This window comes from Trachurus japonicus, chromosome 4 (genome assembly GCF_045865225.1).
Source record: "Trachurus japonicus isolate A0001 chromosome 4, Traja_1.0".
NCBI lineage: Eukaryota > Metazoa > Chordata > Actinopteri > Carangiformes > Carangidae > Trachurus > Trachurus japonicus.
This window is the reverse complement of record NC_140910.1, coordinates 23,792,712-23,810,434: the sequence shown is the minus strand read 5'-3', so window position 1 is coordinate 23,810,434 and position 17,723 is coordinate 23,792,712. Positions and strand designations below refer to the sequence as shown.

Genomic DNA, 17,723 nt, shown 5'->3' with positions numbered 1-17,723 from the left:
AGAGTCTTCCCATCATGAAGACGTTTTTTAATCAGCTATATCTGCATAGATCTCACCATCACTGAAAGGGAAATAGAGAATGAAAGTTTGCTGTATAATCCTTTATATCTATCTAATTCAGACAATTCCTATCTTTACTTGTGGCGGGGCCATTTATTTTTATGACTACTGGATCCCAGAGGTATCCAAGAGAAGAAAAACATCTGTAAGATAAAGGTGGACACTATACAAAGGATTTTCTTTTTTAAATAAACCTCAATCATTAAAGGTAAAAAGAATAAATTAATGTGAGAAAACAGTTACCTTTAATATCATTACTGCTGTTGATGCCATTACAGTGACATATTACTATTTTTGGGTCTCTGTAAATGATAGTATGAAGAACTTCAAATAAACTGCGTTTTGACTTTTAGATTTGAATATACCTTTTCGATTTGGCATTTTTCTGAATGCACAAAAGGTGACAGGAGTGAAGCTGCAACAAATTATTGCTCAGTCTCTCAGCAATATTGGCCTTTTAATAACAACAATAAAAACAGTCCAGAAACCGCTGCGGTTTTCAGCCAAAGCAAGCATGAACAGTAGTAGGCCAGTAAAAGTACAATACAATCTGTAAGTACATATAAGTGAATATAAGAAGAAAACTCAGGTTGGACAGAATATTTAATCAAAATAGCTGAGGTCCACTTGTTTCTCTGTCAACAGGCCACTCTGTAACCATGACCTTTTGTGCCTGTGTTAATGCATCAACATTGAGCTGTGACAATAAAAAGCTAGAAATAAAAATGTCTTGGTTAAAAAAAAAAGAAGAAAAAAATGTGGTCTTCATTTCAGCAGCTAGCTGTACAGATTAACATAAAATTTGCTAATCTGCACGAGGAGCCGTTTTCAACTCACACTGATGTTAAAGTATCACTGATCGATGGCTTTTAGTTGAAACAGCTGGAAAAAAAAATGCATGTGCAAAACATACCACCAGGATGTGATCACAGCAAAACAAACAAACAAACAAACAAAAAAAGAAGAAATAATGTGGTGGAAAAACTGGAATTTGAATAAGACATGACCTAGAGAGCAGGTGTCAAAAACCTGATGAACATAAACTATCATGAATATCACAGGATAATCCCTGTGTCAGGCCACAGCCAAACTGTGAAATGAGCCGCTGTGAGGCAGCCGGGAAGGAAAACATGAACAGTACATTCAGTTGATCATCTAGACTCCACGACAGAAAGGCCTGTGACCGTGCAAATATCTGTAGTCCGAGAGAACGAAACCAACTCAAACCTTCAAGTTTTAAGTGAACAGATGGTCCACTGAATCAAACAGCCTAGCTTGATTTATTAACATTTTAGTCCACATAAAAATAAAACATAATAATAATGCTGTTTAGTTTAAAAACGGCCATCCGGGAGACTAAGGCCACTCCATTTTTTTTGGGAGGGAATGTCCGTCCCATTGGTCCAGGCTGGTCCAACGCCTGCATCCTCGGTCAAAGTCAGAAGTCCTCCGTGTTCTTAAAGGCGGCTGTTTTTGGCCATTTGGTTGAAATCCTCCTGGGAGGGGTGGAGGAGGGGGAGGGGGAGGGGGGTACATGTAGAACGCAAAAAAGCAACCTGAAATGTGCGGGTCCAGCATGTTGGAGGGGTCAGTAGGGGGCCACATCAGTAGTTCTTTGCAAATTTGCAAGTAAAACTCTGCTCAGCTACAGGCTTGTTATTGAACTCCAAAAAGGTCGCCAGAAGTCCCATATGTGACGTGCACTCTTTTGCTGTCAGTCGCAGAGGCAAGACCGGGCAGTCAGGGCTCCCTGGAACAAAAACAGATGGCCAGGTGGCGTTAGGTTGTGTAACAGGCCGCCTGACAGACTCGGACAGACTCGTCTTGTGTAACCAGGCAAACGGCCGGTGAGCGAAGGCAGCTGCTCTTCAGTCGTTGAGGCGACAGTCACACAGTTCCTTGTAGATCCTCTTGCGGATGCGAGGCATGTCCTCCTGACTGAAGAGCAGAGGCTGCCTCACCGAGAGACGCCGGCAGTACTGTCGGACAGAGACGCAGAGTGAGCTTTAATAATCCACAAACAAACGACAGCCAGATAGACATATTACACGTGGACAGAGACAGAAGCCTCCTTTAACAACGTCTTTAACCATCTTGGGCACTTAGCAATGATCAAATTTGTGGAGGAACCCGAGGCAGGAAAGACACAGATCTACTTTGTTTCTTTTGCTGCCAACAAACAAGACAAAGTGTAGGGGTGGTGGTGGTGGTGGTGGTGAACAGGGACAGGAAAAGAAATAAAAGCACTGGATGATGAACGAAGGATGTGAGGGCGGCTGTTAAGGTGGGAAAGAATAATATCTCACCTCAAGGACAAAGACTCCACAGTCGCTGTCGTTTTTCTGCTGAGGAATACCCTGAGGAGACAACGAGTCAGAGTGAGGCACAGAGCAAGACTAAAGACAGTCAGTTCCTGGACCGAGCTGTGTATGTGTAGATTCACATGTATGCACTGATTTAGTGTTTAAATTATGTAAGAAATTGTTGCTTAAAATAAAGAAAATGTGGCAGTAACATGGTGCAAGCTCAAACATAATTTTCGGTCTATTGCAAATACTACGAGTCTTACGTTTAACAGAAGGAGGCTTCTACTTTTTCCATTTTGACCAACATCCAACATGGGAATTACTGTACAACCAGGATTTGAGTTTACCTTGATGATAGTAATTTTCCATCCTTTCTGGAAAGCTGTCTGTTCCTTCTCTCTGGCTTCAGACTGGAGGTACTTCATTATGTTCTAAGAGGGGAACACACACACACACGGAGGACCGAGTTAAGCTACAATGAAAATGATGATAAAGACTAGTATTACCTCTGTTGCAAAAAAACGTCATTAGTTTCACATTTCCACTGTGAGACAGTAAATCTATGACACTTGAATCAAACATTTTCAACCACTTTAGATTTCAATTCAGATTCCAGAAAACTGTGCGCGTCACACAATCACTGAAACAGTTTGTGTGAACAACAGAAAGAAGTCTTGATGAGGTCGAGAGATGGAGGAGTGTGATTCACACTCATCAGTCTGAAACGGGGCTTGGTGTCCTGAACCGAGCCCCCCCTCCCACTCACATGGGTTCATATCAAAGCATTTGGTTTTGCAGAGATAACAAACGGGATCTTTAAGGGCAGCAATTGTGCAGCATTTCCCACTAAATCTGGTTCTGGTCCACTGTAGCAACACGCTGCCTGATGGTGTGTGCTTGTTAGGGCTCAGCATCCATCAGGTATCATCATCATCACCAGCTGGTTGTTTAAAACACTGGCTGATTGACAGTTTCATGCTGTCCCGACTCCTTCCCTAAAAATGCACATACTTTTTGTACAGCTTTTCAAAATGCAAGATAATTGCCATGTTGGAATTTAAGACTTGTATACTGACATACCATAATATGACAGTCGTAGTGTTTCTTTTTTTCCTCATTAAAACACAACAAACAGAATAGAAATGAGGTTTCTGAACATGAATCTACTGATTTACATGCAACATAATCCTTCCATTTGGCTCTGGTTCATCACAGCCTCATGATGAAATTCCTGGATTTCTAGAGAAACCTCCAACACATTATGATTATGAACCATTACTGACATAACACCTACGTATCCCAGACAGAGAATGATCATAATTATCATGTTTTGGTTTTTTTTTGGTTTTGATGGTCTGATAATGATTTGTCAGGTCAGAGAACAGAGACGCTGGATCACTGATGATCTGGACTCATCGGTCTTTCACCTCCTACTCTGAACCGAGGGTCTACTGCTCTACAACATTCAACCCCAAAAGACATTGACATGGACGGAGGCACTCACATCTGTGGTGTGTCTGAAGACGATGCCTTGGCTGTCATAGTAACTGATGGTTTTGGTTGCCATGGTGACCGTGACGAGAGACCAGTGGATTTCCAAATGGATGGGAAATAGCAGCAGCCACTTGGAGAACAGGTCGACCTGAAATGACCCCCCCACGATGAAGAAGACACACATGACTTATACATGACATACGAAACCATGCAGATGTGCAGACGCTCGTTAGCGATGCACAACGACACACACGTCAGATTGTCAGGTGGTAAATGTGTCAAGAACCCACAAACAAGTTCATTAGTATTTTACATTTTTGACTTCTTGCAACTGCTGGACATACACGTATATCAGACTTTTTTTTCATAGTAAACAGACTGATTTTGCACTGTCAGAGCTCCACACTGCCCCTAGATGGAGGCATTTTGCCCCTAAAATTTGAGACAGTCAGTGCAAGTACATTTTTCATTTACGTTTAGTTTAGTGAGTTTATTTCGGTCTTGTAAACACAAGTACAATAGACAAATATAAAAGTATAGATACAAAACAAAACAAAAACAAAACACAACAAAGCAATACTGTTCACTCATTTTAAAAATTTTGACAGAACAAAAAACCTGCATATTCTACATACAGCAGTTTATGAGCACACTGGTATTTATAATTCAGTTTTATATATGATATTATTTTTAAATAAGTTTTGAATCTGTTAAGTGTGTTACACAGTTTGATTTCTAATTCTAGATTATTCCATTGATTGACTTTGTTTCACATTTGTTCGTACCTTTGCTTTTGTATACACACAACTCCCTCTTAGTTCATATCTACTGGTTCGAGTAAATTTGCTGGGGGTTTTTTGTTTTTCTGGTAACACTGGTGAAACATGGAAGCTGTTATTCGTTATTACAGGTGGCAGACCAATAAGTGTGAGGATTATTAATAAAAAGGAAATGTGAATATTTGCTTTGCAAGTCAATTGACAGTGTGCGCCCCTAAATTTTCTGCTTGCACCCCTAAAAACTTAGGAGCCACTGTGCTCCTAGTAAATAGAGTTAGTCTGGAGCCCTGACTGTGGCGGCCAACAGGGGAAGCCAGACCACATAAAAACTTCTGATAGTTTTCTGGATCTAAGAGGTTTTTTTTGCATCAACTGGGAAGCTGCTGGTGTGAGTGTCAGATTAAATGCTGGAAATGTAACTATGTGATAACAAGGTTCAGCATTTAGAGTTTCTGTCAAAACAAGTGAAAAATAGCAAATCTCCAAACTCTTTCATCGTCTTACTTTTTTAGTCCATCTCTTCACACCGTCATAACCCTTGGCAACTAGCTGCTTGTGGAAGAAGCTGTTGAAAAAATGAACCTGAAAGAAGAAAATTATAGAATGCACTTACACACTACAATCAGGACCTTTATAATAGCCATTTATTAAGTTTAAAAACAATATTTATATCATCTTCTGGGTGCTTTTGTGCAGCCAACACACCCTGGCTCACCTTGTGTTGTGTTGCTTCCATAATGAGTTCTCCGTACATGTTGATAATCTGACAAGACATAAGAGAGAGAGAGAAAGAGAGAGAGAAAAAAAAGAGATTTAAAAAAGGTGGCTCAGTGTCACTTATTTTAAATTAACAAATGTAATTTTCAGTTGTATACAACTACAGTGTGTAATGAGTTAAGGCTGGACAGGAGTTAAGCAGGAATGTGGCAAGCGGCAGACTTTTCCTCTGTCCTCACCTGGTCATTAAGCCAGTTCTGCTCCTCCAGTGTGCCGAGGTCCTCCAGGCCCAGGGTGTGTTTGTTATACGTCACCATGAAGCCCGCAACAGGAGCAGAGGCCAGTCCCGACCTGTACCGAGTCATCTCCCCTTTGATGTCCAGTCTCCTAAAACAAACACATTGAGAGGAGAAATTCAGTGCCGCTTTTTAAACACAAACCTCAAATGTGTCTTGTGTTACACTGCGTCTTCTGGGATATTTTAAGAATTACGACATAAAAAGGAAAGAAGAGCCGCAAGGTTAGTGATTAAAAATAACATTCCCAAAAATGGAAAGATGCAAGCTTTTTAATTAACGCGCTTCGGCTTTCAAAGAAATCCTTCTGACGACTGTGGCAACATATTAGAATAATCTGACAACTGGGTGGATTTAAAGAGTTAATATTATATAACATGTCATCAAGTAATAATCCATGCTTCTACTCTCCGCTCATGAATGATGTAACACCATGGTAATTGGTTAGAGTGAGTGATGAGTGTGGGGCCTCAACTCTCTTTGGGGAAAATGTCTTTATATACAGTGAGTGTATGCATGGTTTATTTTGACTATGTGACCTTTATTCTGGCAAACTGAACGGGGATGTTGCTGCTGTTCGCTCACACTGCATCCGCTCAGCTCTAACACTGGATTAATGTGAGAGGCACAGGACTGAAACATACAGAGACCAGCACTGGGAATGTAATAGACACATAATAAGTCATAGTGTGAACAACACTTGAGTCATGAATTACAAACCAAACTCAGTTTCCTGTGTAAAACAAAAGGCGGCCCGGCCTTTTCAAACTGTTGAGCGATTTTTGCGTGGCTTCCGCAGCTAAATCCATACTGACCAGGAAAATTATCTAATTATCTAATGATATGATATGTTATATTATGAATCAAGGCTGTCAAAGCTTCAAATCTACCTCAAAGTCTCCTTCGAGGTTGTTCCTCATGTAGACACAAACAATGGCAGGGTTTTAGGTTTGACCGACACATCTATACACTATACATCGTTTCATTATCACAATCTGCAAACTTCCTTCAAAATAAAAGCTCTTTACACATCTTGGAGAGTTTAAAACTTTATAATCTGATGTTTTTATTACCTCTGTAACCATTTTTAGAGATGTGTCTTTGTTGTTATGTCCTTGGTATAATGAGACTGCACCGGTATGTGTCCAAAATACTGGTAACTTTATCACTATAATATAAACGCAGATTGTGTATGTGTGTGTGTGTGTGTGTGTGTGTGTGTGCTGTACTAACCTTTTGCTGAGGTCAGTGTTGCCATTCTTCTTCAGGTGCTCCAGCACATCCGTCTCACTGAGTGGAATGAAACTGCCGTACTTTATGTAGAAGCTCTCCAAAAACTCTGCAACAGAGGAAATCATAGTAACATGCTTATACGAGCGACAACATCAGCAGTGATGCTCAAAAGATGAACAGTTTTACTATCTATGCTCAGATCCAGATCTAAACTACACATTTTTTTTTACTGTAGTTCCATCAGATTCAGGCCTGTGCTGCTGTGTAGATACAAAACATTTGTATTGGATTAAGTCCAATAACACAAAATCTTCTGATATTTGGACATGCTTTGTTGCTTTAATCTTGTTGATACAATTTATCTGTGAGCATTAGTGGCGCTGACTAGATGCTTACTCACGGCACACAAACATCCAGGTGTGTAAAGCTTGTAGAGACTCAGCCAAGAAGATTCAAAACTCTCACTGCTGCCAAAGGGGCAAAGCGGGATTTGAATACTCCAAAGGAAAGATGTCAATTTGTTATTTTTAAGGACTTGGCGTAAATTTCTCAATACATATTTTCACTTATTCATTAGGGAGTAGATTGATGAGCAAACACTGTCATTTTATCCACTCAAAATCGAATTTGCAACACAAATGAAACTGCCTGCATCCCCTGGGTGTTTATGTGACTGGGCCTCACTCACTAATCAAGTCTATTCAGTTGGAAAAAATAAAAAATAAACAAACATTAGTGTGTGGATCTAAAATTAGACCTGTATCCTGAGAGCCAATATAATCTGTTGGCACTGAGGTGCATTATTAAGGCCAGATGACCACGACAGATATTCCAAATATTTGGAGCTGTGGGGAGTTGAATAATGTAAGTCTGTAACCCTGACAAACATATATAAAACATGAACATGAATTCTAATAGAGTCTGTTCTATTGTGCAGTTTTCCTACATCAGCTATGTTTTGTGATCAATTATAAATAAAAGTTATTCCATAAATGATGATAATTATGTGTAAACACAAGTTATGATCAAGTTCATGTTAATGTTTCATGGATGAGGCGGCCACATGTTTTTTATGGATGTTACATAAAGTGCTTATATCACCTCAGCAGGATCTTGCTTTAGGTAATCACTGTGTAAAGACACCAATGATTTACCAAGCTTCATTTTAACACACTGACAGGATCATGAACATATTTATGTGGAGTCATGACTTGGTGTCATCACGTGCTCCAAAACACATCCTACCATGGACCATGTCGGTGAGCCGCTCCAGGCTTTCTTCAGTCGTCTCTGCTGCTTCTAACGTAGTGTCCGCCGCCTCCTTCTCCCACGTCCCCGGCTGACAGTACAGCTTGTGGTCTCTTAACGCCCCGTGGTGCTGCTCGCTGCACACCGTTATCACGCCGCCCTGATTTGGATGAGCCGTTTCCACCTCCATAGGTGTGGGTCTGTGGTCGTGATCCGTCGGCGCGGGGACGTTTCCGTTGGACAGAGTTACCGGTGAAGAAACTTCCGTACCGTCAGAAGTCTGGTGGTCGACCTGCATCTCAGAGTCGAGCTCCTGGGCGGTTTGCGACCCTGGGACGGGGTCTGACAGCCGTGACGGAGATATTAGTCCATTTCCCAGTTCAGACGTGATCGAGCCGTCCTCCTTGCCCTCCCCGTCCGGTTCAGAGTCAGACAAGTTCACTGTATCTCCATTTCCGAACAGGGATTTAACCACGTTGGTGTCCGTTTGCTTTCCATGCTCAACCACTGCATCTTTATTCTCCGTTGTAGAACCGATGACAACGGAGCCGCCTCCTCCCTTCTTTATTCCAATATCTATTTTAATTCTTGATGCCAACGCTGTGGGTGCCAGCATTCGAAAACCTCTTCCTCCTCCTCTAGGAACCGACACTCCCCTCCCCGCCGTTCCCAGCAGCCTCGTGTCCTCATCCCTGCTGTCGCCCGCTCCTTTTCCTCCTTCAGCATTAACTCCTGTCCCCTCTGACAACGTGTCCTCATCTTTCTGTGTATCCCCTTTATCCGGAGGCACGCAGTTCCTCATCGGTCCATCCTGCAGGAGCGTGACGGGTGGACGGACAGGGGTTTGAGACTGAGTATCGGTCGCTACCGGGACCGCTTGTACCTTCTCACATCTGTCGTTTTCATCCTCCGCTTCCTTTAACGTCTCCTTGCTCAGATCAAAGCTCTTGATACCCGTCAGCTGGCCCCCAACTTTTCTCTTTGGGGTGTCCCCGAGATCCCTAACCATCCCCCTCGCTCTCCCCCTCCCTCTCGCCTTCCCTCTGGCTGCGGTTTTGGCATTGTGTCCACTACTGTTAGGTCCACAGCAGTCGCAGGCCTTAGGAGTCCTCTTCCTGCCTGATGTCCGGCCATTGACAGCGAGCTGAATGGCTGTGGGAGTCTGTGGTGAAGGCCAGGGTGACACAGGGGTTGGATTGGTTTTAAGTGCATTTGCTGGGGTCACAACAGGGGCGTCTGCATGAGGAGGAGACGGAGTAGAGGTCTGTGTCAAGTCTGAGTTGTGGAGTTTGGCGTTGGGGGTCTGCGTCGGGTCCTGACCAGTAGTATCTCCAGAAGGAGGCACCAGAGGAGGTGCTGCCTGCAGAGGAGGTGCTGTAGGAGGAAGGGTTAAATGAGGCGATGCTGATGGTGTTGTTTTCATTGGGGAGGCCGCAGAGCTGCTGTAAACCATGACGCCCTCCTTTGGCTCCACAACCCCATCCCCAACACTCACGCACTCCTGTCACTCTGCTGCTCTTTGGTCCTCTGGAGTTTAGGATTGTGTGGTTTGGCTCTTCCTGTAGTTTTTATCCTGGCACTTCCCGTGTAGAAAGAAGCTGTTACCAAGCCTCTCCTTGATTGTATCACGACAGGTCACGGGTCTTCCTCAGCGGTGTCCTGACTCTGCCGTGGAATAACACCATCACCGAGATGTCCTAAGTAGAGCGACTGGAAAAAGTAAAAGAAAAAAGAAGAAGAGTGGGGGGAAACGTAAGTTCACTCTAAGTTGATCAGTAATTAAATCTTTGCTGTTTAAATGTACACGGCGTGACTCAGATTTCCCCCAGGGTTTCACCAAACACTTCCAAGTCAATGTTGAGAAAGAAGAAAAACCGCACAGCAACAGGACGGTTGTTCAAATCATGAAACATCATGTTAAGATGATTAGATCAAAATATGAAATTACAGTATCCAACATGCAGGTGACAGTTTGACTGTGAGAAATGAAGAAAATAAATACAACATCTGTTTTTATAGATACCATTATTCTGATCTCTGTCAACATGGACAATCAGGGACTCAGGTCCAGACTTTACTTTGCAAAATCTGTGCCACGGCAGATTTTGTTTTGATTAAGTTTTACCATTCTGTTAAAGTGAACTCGTATTTTAATTCTTACTATTTACAGTGGTGTCACCTTCAATGAGCAGGAGCTTCACTGTTGGCATGTGCTTCAGTTGCTGTAGCTCTCACCGCTCATGTTGCTCAGACAATATGACAACTAGCCAGGCAGCTGAGATTTGTGCAGCTCTACTTTGTTTATTTCCTTGTATGTTTGAGCTGCGCAAATGTTTTAATATCTGAGCTAAATAAATCAGTTTGCCAAAGACTACTACCTGCTGCAACAGTCAATGAAGTTCTCGAGTGACCTGAAAGTTGCGTTAGCTTAGCTCATCTAACATCAGGCGTGAGGCAACTGCAGCACGTCCAGGTAAAATATAAGAACATAAGGCGTCGGCTGGTGAGTTAACTAAAGTCTAGTACATAAGTTTTACATGACTTATTCAGTCCAATGGAGCTAGCTGCTTCCAAACACACGCGAAATATATATATAAAAAAAAAACAAAGCAGCGGTTACACACATTTCCTCCATTTTCAGAAGGAAGCTGGACGCGTCTAAAGACAAAGAAGCTGCTGCGACTCAGGGTCTGCAGCACGTTTATGAGGAAAAGAAAAAAAAAGAAGAAAAGACACGGGGGGAGTTAAAAGAAACATCACAATACAGTACCTTGTCTGCGAAATAACAAACCGAGTTTCATCTGACCACGATTTGAAGAAACAACAATCCAATCCGTAGTCGCTCATTGATTACGTCACGACGTCGAGCCGAGCGCAACTTCGGCTGTTTCCGACGACGCTCCCGAAGTCAGCGTCAAAAAATCACTCCCTCATCTTTCCGTTTCAGCACTTAGGTCAGGATTAAAAATCTGCATCGATCCCCTCTCTTTGATTATCCTTTAAAATCTGCTTTTAAGGACACGACATGTTCATCTCTCTGTATCATTAAATCTGAATAGTACGGGTGATTATGACATTAACAATTAGCAAGAGTTGTAATTTATCAAATTGCCTCTATTTTATCTGACTTCCACCAAAGCTAAAAATAATTTTCACTATGAAAAGGTCCGATCCTTTTTTTAAAAACTGATTGTCTGGGCTATAAAATGTGAATAAAATATAGCAAAAGCATTACTCCCATAATAAAAATCACTTTTGTTGTCTGACCAACAGTTATAAAAATGTATGCAGGTAGCCTACCAGAGTCATTGTTGCTTAAATATGACTTCTTTTTTTTTTTTTTGCCAATTGACAAATTAATAAATCAATTTATAATTTCTGCACTGCAGTAGCCTAAGTGCATCTGGGAGTGTGGGGAGACAATGACACTCCCATGTCATTAGGGGCCCCAGAACGTGTTGCTGATGTCCGGCGATACAGACAGGGAAAATTATGTCAACTCAAATATAATGCAAGATGTAGTATATTAATGCCACTTGGTATCATCTCAATATTACGATTTCACCCCTCTTATTTACACCATTTCTAACCAAAAGGTCACTGACAAAACACACACCATGTCCTGATAATCTTTAATTACAAAAAATCTATGACTGCTACGACTGGAAAACAATAAATAAAACTAAAAACAGTCAGAATGTAAAGGAATTAAGTACAAAATTATCAACAATAAAAGATTACATAGAGATAAAATATTAACATGATTACTGGCTTCTTAACACCAGTAGTTTCCAACGTTTTCAAAGCAATGACACGACTTCTGTAAAAACAAAGAAACCTACCACAGGTATAGCATTATTAACAATATTAACTGTGTTAAAATGTCACATATCATTGTGTAGTGAAATGAGTGTAACATAGTGTAAATTAATGCTGCACAAGGCCCAGAATGTATCAAACAAGCAAATTCTGCAGATTTTTTTAACATATGAACAACATATCAAAATATTTGAGCTTACTTCAAGACTTCTGCACAGACCCACCTGCCTCAGAGATAATGCAGCAGATAATGCCCTGAAATAAGCACAGTCTGTTGCTATACATTACTATTTGTACATAAGGTCAGTGCTACATTATTCTCTACTAGCATGATCAAAAACAATAGACATAATAAAGTCTCTTTACAGGGGTCACTTGGCTCCAGTGATGTCAGGTGATTGGATTTCATTAGTCCCACCAAACATGTACAGATGCCGCCGTGTGAGGAGCCTTCCTTTTCACATGTATGTCTTGTGATGCTGCAGAGGAATCACTGGAAAATGTTGCAGTTTGATTTTAAAACCAACTGTAAGCGCTTTTAAAACTGGCCCCACGTATCTGTATATCATATATAAATCATAAAAACAATCTACTTTACATGGGAAGATCTTTTTATTTTATAGCTGTGATCAAATTGTCTGCACTCAAACAGGAGATAAGTGGATGTTGGTGAAGATGATGGTGGTGAAGCAGTCAGTGGCAGCTGTCGGGTTCAGGGCCTAGAAAATATAGTTGGGAGGGTTTAGTGGACAGAAGAGAAGAGAATTTATGTATTTTTACAACAGAAGGTATAAAATGTGCAAGTTTTTAAAGGCGTTCTGCCAAAAACAAAAAAGCCATGTGTTAGTGAGTGCTGCTACCTCTCAATGTGTGGCGTTGATAGCTGGAGTGTGTACAGTTTTGGAGACAGCAGCGCCGTTGCTTCCCCCTGCTGTTAGCACCTGGAGCTGCAGCTGATAGACACTGTCCGGCTGAAGACCATCAACTGACACCGACCGCTGAGACTGCAGATGGAGAAACAAACAGCGTTAGTGCTTGCACACAAAGACACACCATCTTTTCTTCACTCATGTTTTAGGTGATCCAGACTTAACATGTTAAAGTGTGAGGCTGTAGTTATTCTACATTTTTCTTTTTGTACACAAATCCCATGAAAAGGCCAAAACAGCTACAGTTTGTGTTGATCCATCTCTTGCCACTTTGACTTTTCAAGCCTGTTTACAAATGTAAATCATGAGTCTTTTGAAGAGGAGACCTGAGTTGATGAGGTGCTCACAAACAAAAAATGAACAAAGGAAAAAGAGGAGAATGTGGCACACGACGTAGCCTCGGATGCAAAAATATATTTATTCAAGGTTAAAAAACCAACGTTTCGACCAACAAAGAGGTCTTCGTCAGGGTGTACAAATGTACAAATGTAAATCATAAAATGTGTGTCATCACCAGTATGGACTTGCAGTTTCAAAATTACCGTAATAATCCTTTAACCCCATAAATACAAAGTAAACAAAGTAAAGAGGAGTAATTAGTATCAAGTCATTGAGAAAGGAGAATGATGTCATCTGAGTCATCAATCTATTATAAATAATGTGGAGTCATGGTCCTCCTTAATTTTGACTCTTTATTGGACTTCTAATGAATTCAGATATTTCATTCTTTCTATTGTGCAAGTGAGCATGCACACACACGTACACACACACACCATCTAATTTTTCTACGGCCTTTTCCTCGTGCTACCAACACATGTCACTGTCAACCTCCTCCTGTCTCACCGGAGCAATCGTCTGCGTCTGGGAGATAAGTGTGTCTTCCTGCCCCTCTGTTGCCGTGGTAACCCCTGACTGCAGCGTCCAGGTGAACTGGAACCCCTCGACAGCCGCCGGGTCCAGTGCATGCTGGGACATCCTCCAGCGAAACGTTGCGAGCAAGGTGCCGTTGACTTGTTGAAAATCTGCAGTGAGCCGTTCTGGACGCAGTACCACCTTTCTGCCCACCAGGAGGCGCTCTGACACAGACAAAACGCACAAAACTTTTACTTTACTCAGAATAGACACTTTTCTTCATAATTTATTCAGATTTAATGTGACAACATGTTCTATGCTGACATTTCCTTAATAATTGATCAGAGATAGATCATTATAACAATAATTTAATGGGGATTAAACTAGTTAATTGTGTGAATATAAGACAGAGTACAAGTGCAAGTGTGTATTCAGTCAGTCTTCATATTCATAACACAAGATGTAGGAAGCACTTCCCAGGGAACATTTTTCTTCACACAGACATTAAGAGGATGCAGGATTAATGAAGGTCAATGAAACGCTGCCTTTACATCTGTGTTCAGTTACTCCTACCGTCAGTGTTGCAGGGCAAAGCTTTGCCTCCTCTGACTCTGATGGAGGAGCAGGCCGGGGTCGTAACCCAGGCAACAGCCTCTGACCCCGGGTCAGCCTTCATTGCCACGGAGACCCGGTACTTGCAGCCAAATTGCAGACCTGTGATGGTGTGATGGGTGCCCTGGAGAGAGAAACTCGAGTCAAGTTGGGGATAAACAGGGTGTTTAAAGAGAAACTGTAGTGGAAACTGTACACAGCTGGTTGTTAAAACTGACCTATTACAAGGATCCATAAAATATACATATTACCTCTATTTTTGTTTGGGAGCAGCTTGTTAGCTCCATGTTAAAATAAACACCGCAGTTTGAAGCAGTGCTTGGCAGCTGCGCAGGTTGGCAGCTTCAAATGGTGAGAAATGGCGTAACTGTTTAAAACAGGCCGAACATCAGTGAGCAGAACTCGTATTCTGTGACCTCAGCAAATTGCTCACAGCACTTTGATATTTATCAACCCACTGAGCCTGTGATCATTTCAGAAACCGTTTTCTCCCTGCACACACACTTTACACCCGGTACCAGTTCATCGTTTTGAATTGCACCTCTCTGTGGCAAAATCACCTCATGATCTGATTTTTAAAAATATCTGCTTTTTTTTTTTTTTTTTTAGAAAGGCTTTTAACGGTTAGTTGTTGTTGCCGAGGCATTTTTTCCACAGATTCATTTCAGTCAAACTTTGCCAAACCCTGATTTACCTGTTTATGAGGCACAACTGTACAATATAATGCAATCCAATATTACAGCCCTGCAATAAATTTCCTCATTGTGAGGGCTGTGATTTTTACTGTTTTTCAGTTTGGTTCACTTTTAGATCACATTACCTTAGAAAATACATGAATTTGGATGGTTTGTGTAACAGAAATTGCTGATTTAGATGCACACATTCGCAAGAATTTGAAAATTACTTGAAAAATCACAATGTTATAGACGTTATAGACGTTATAGACGCAAATAGAAACAGACGTGTATAGGATACTTCAGCTGAGTTTCACACAGTCAGAGGACGAGAGCATTCAAGACAGATGGGAGTTATGGTGATTAAGCTGACATCGAATACGCACATAGAGACACAGCAACAACGTCCACACAGAATCAAGATGCCTGTACACAATTTCACAAACACAGAGACCCAGAAAATCCAGCCAGATCAGTTACTAAATAGATACCTGCACAGTTGTTGTTGTTTTCTCTGTGCTTGTAACATTAGCGTTGCAGGAATGTGGATGCCACTGCAAAACATATGGGCCAGGGTGTCTCTGTCTGCCTGCAAAGAAAAGAAATGAAAACACAATACAACAGAGACAATTACACACCACATTCTGTAAGTGGACGAGTGCTTTGATCAAAAGGCATGACAGATTGCATTTCTGTTTTTTATTTCCTCCCTTTTTCATTTTAATAATATTTCTTGATAGTGGATGTCGAAGCCCTTACAGCGTCTTCTCTCACTAAAAGAAACTGACAGTCAGTTGGCCTTGCTGATTTAAGACCTGAGGTCCAAACACCAGCCAGAGCTGAGGAATGAAGGAACCAGAATCACTGAATTTCTTTGCGGTGCAGCAGAAACAACTGGTAACAGGAGCTTGTTAACAAACCAGTTGCGTTTTTATTCACTGAATGCTCACAGAAATCTAGCTGTTTAATGAATCACTATGCTGGTCTCTGACTGTATCTGACTGCTGTACTGGAGCTTTGTATTTTTGTTGTTGCAGAGAATCAATGTGTGTTGTGACTGAAAATGACACTATGAGAGCGAGAGTCAACCATAACAGTACATTTACAGTCCAGGCAGCTAAACGAGGAGCTGGTAAAGCTCCATAAAGCTGAGGGGAGCTGCAGAGTCAGGCAATAATGCTCTGCGGGTTCATCCTATTGAGCAATTTCACACCTTAACAGTGGTTTTCTATATTGTCATTTGATGGATTATTTGCATATAATATTGTTTATAGACACTGTAAAAACAGAACTGTAAAAAAATCATGTTTAGAAACTGTATACTATCGATATTATCATCTAATACTGGCTAATATTTCATTATCATGCAAGGTGACGACACCCCAGCGTTTGTGTAATTATTATTGCCCGACCTTAAGTAAAATCTGCATCTCTAGCTGATACAGAATAATGCAATAATAAGCAGCAATGGAACTAATATAAAAATCACATCTCCAACTCTTTTCCTTTCTTTGTATTTTATTCCTTTCTTGTCTCATCTACTCTTTTGGTACCTGGCTGCTGCTGAGAGTGCACTATTGACTTGTTTCATGTTACCAAATGGACTCACTGTGGTAAGCCCACTTCCAGAACACCTTGACCTGCAGCTGGTTGTCATGGTAATGAGGGGCAGCGACCTCCAGGCGAAGGTTGTCAGGGGTGACAGGGTTCGGGGGGGCTTCAGGATGGGGATGAGGATGAGGATGAGAGGAGGAGAGGGGGGGAGATGAGGGGAGGAAGGAGGAAGATGGGAGCTCATTGGAGAAGTCTTCGCCTTTAGTGGAAGAGAAGAGAGAAAATATTAGATGTTAAAAACTTTGTGTGTGTGTGTTTGTGTGTGTGTGTGCACTCCCTTAAGCAGCATTTACACAGTAGCTGCTCTGAAAACCAATAGCTGGCACCGTCACAAAACCAGTTAGTCACATGACTGACTGGACGTATGAAACATGGGATTTATAAATATATTGTTCTGGGAATGTCATAAAGTGGCGATGAAAGAGCAGCTGGCAGCTAAAGCCTTCCCGCTAATTCATTCACTCAGAAATACTAATTGGCTTTATGTGGCCTAAACGACCCTCATTAGCACTGAGAGAAACCAGACCAATACACAGACCGCCTCAAATATTAATACTGCTAAATTATGAATGGCAATACGTTCCATATAAAATTGTTGGTATGTGGTTTGATAATTGCGCCGCAGCTGGCTATAATCCTCTGCTGAGCTGACCGACGGGTCACCTATAAATACCTCTGTTGCCTGGGCGACCATTAACATCACCAGTTTCCACTGTAGGATGTGTGTGCAGCTGTAGGTACGGTAGACAGAATATGCTGCGAGTCAGCAAATGCAGCAGCTCTGAACTAACAGGAAAATCATTAAGTCTATAACATACGGCTCTGTTAAAAGAAAAAAATAGGTGGCTGCAGACTGTACATAAAGCTTTTTTTACTAATTGTATGACAAGTTAATGAAATGTTTGAAAACATGTACGAGTGAGTGAGTCTCTGTTTGGGGGCAGAGTTGCTACGGGAGTCCTGAAGTGGCTGAACACACACTGTCCAGCTAAAATCTGCAGGACCAAGTGAGGAGGTTTTAATTTACCTCTCAGCTCTCATTCGTCGTTCATGTTTTACTCCTACAAGACAAAACCTGTCCAGAACCTAC

General features: G+C 41.6%; 2 protein-coding genes across 2 annotated transcripts in view; both read right to left on the bottom strand.

Moving 5' to 3' along the window:
• Window positions 1-485: 485 nt before the first annotated feature.
• On the bottom strand, window positions 486-11,038 carry LOC146989003 (uncharacterized). Its single transcript, XM_085774851.1, has 10 exons — window positions 10,904-11,038; window positions 8,131-9,843; window positions 6,886-6,991; window positions 5,596-5,743; window positions 5,355-5,402; window positions 5,144-5,221; window positions 3,871-4,008; window positions 2,714-2,797; window positions 2,367-2,417; window positions 486-2,039 (listed from the first exon to the last, which is right to left on the bottom strand). The coding sequence occupies exons 2-10, from the start codon at window positions 9,584-9,586 to the stop codon at window positions 1,929-1,931; spliced, it is 2,220 nt and encodes a 739-aa protein (XP_085630977.1). The 5' UTR covers window positions 9,587-9,843; window positions 10,904-11,038; the 3' UTR covers window positions 486-1,928.
• Window positions 11,039-11,958: 920 nt separating this feature from the next.
• anos1b (anosmin 1b) overlaps window positions 11,959-17,723 on the bottom strand; it is a 43,019-nt gene continuing 37,254 nt past the window's right edge. The window contains exons 10-15 of the mRNA XM_085774869.1: window positions 16,629-16,832; window positions 15,511-15,608; window positions 14,307-14,469; window positions 13,725-13,957; window positions 12,813-12,956; window positions 11,959-12,671 (exon numbers count right to left, since the gene is read on the bottom strand). Of these exons, the coding sequence (XP_085630995.1) occupies window positions 12,816-12,956; window positions 13,725-13,957; window positions 14,307-14,469; window positions 15,511-15,608; window positions 16,629-16,832 (839 nt within the window). The 3' untranslated portion in view covers window positions 11,959-12,671; window positions 12,813-12,815. The remainder of the gene's footprint in view (window positions 12,672-12,812; window positions 12,957-13,724; window positions 13,958-14,306; window positions 14,470-15,510; window positions 15,609-16,628; window positions 16,833-17,723) is intronic.

Excerpts from the sequence above, each read along its gene's own strand:
- LOC146989003 (XM_085774851.1), bottom strand. The coding sequence starts at position 9,586 with ATGGTTTACAGCAGCTCTGCGGCCTCCCCAATGAAAACAACACCATCA. Across the intron at positions 5,744-6,885 it reads AACACTGACCTCAGCAAAAG|GAGACTGGACATCAAAGGGG; the intron begins GTTAGTACAGCA and ends TGTTTGTTTTAG. Across the intron at positions 5,222-5,354 it reads TGGAAGCAACACAACACAAG|GTTCATTTTTTCAACAGCTT; the intron begins GTGAGCCAGGGT and ends TTCTTCTTTCAG.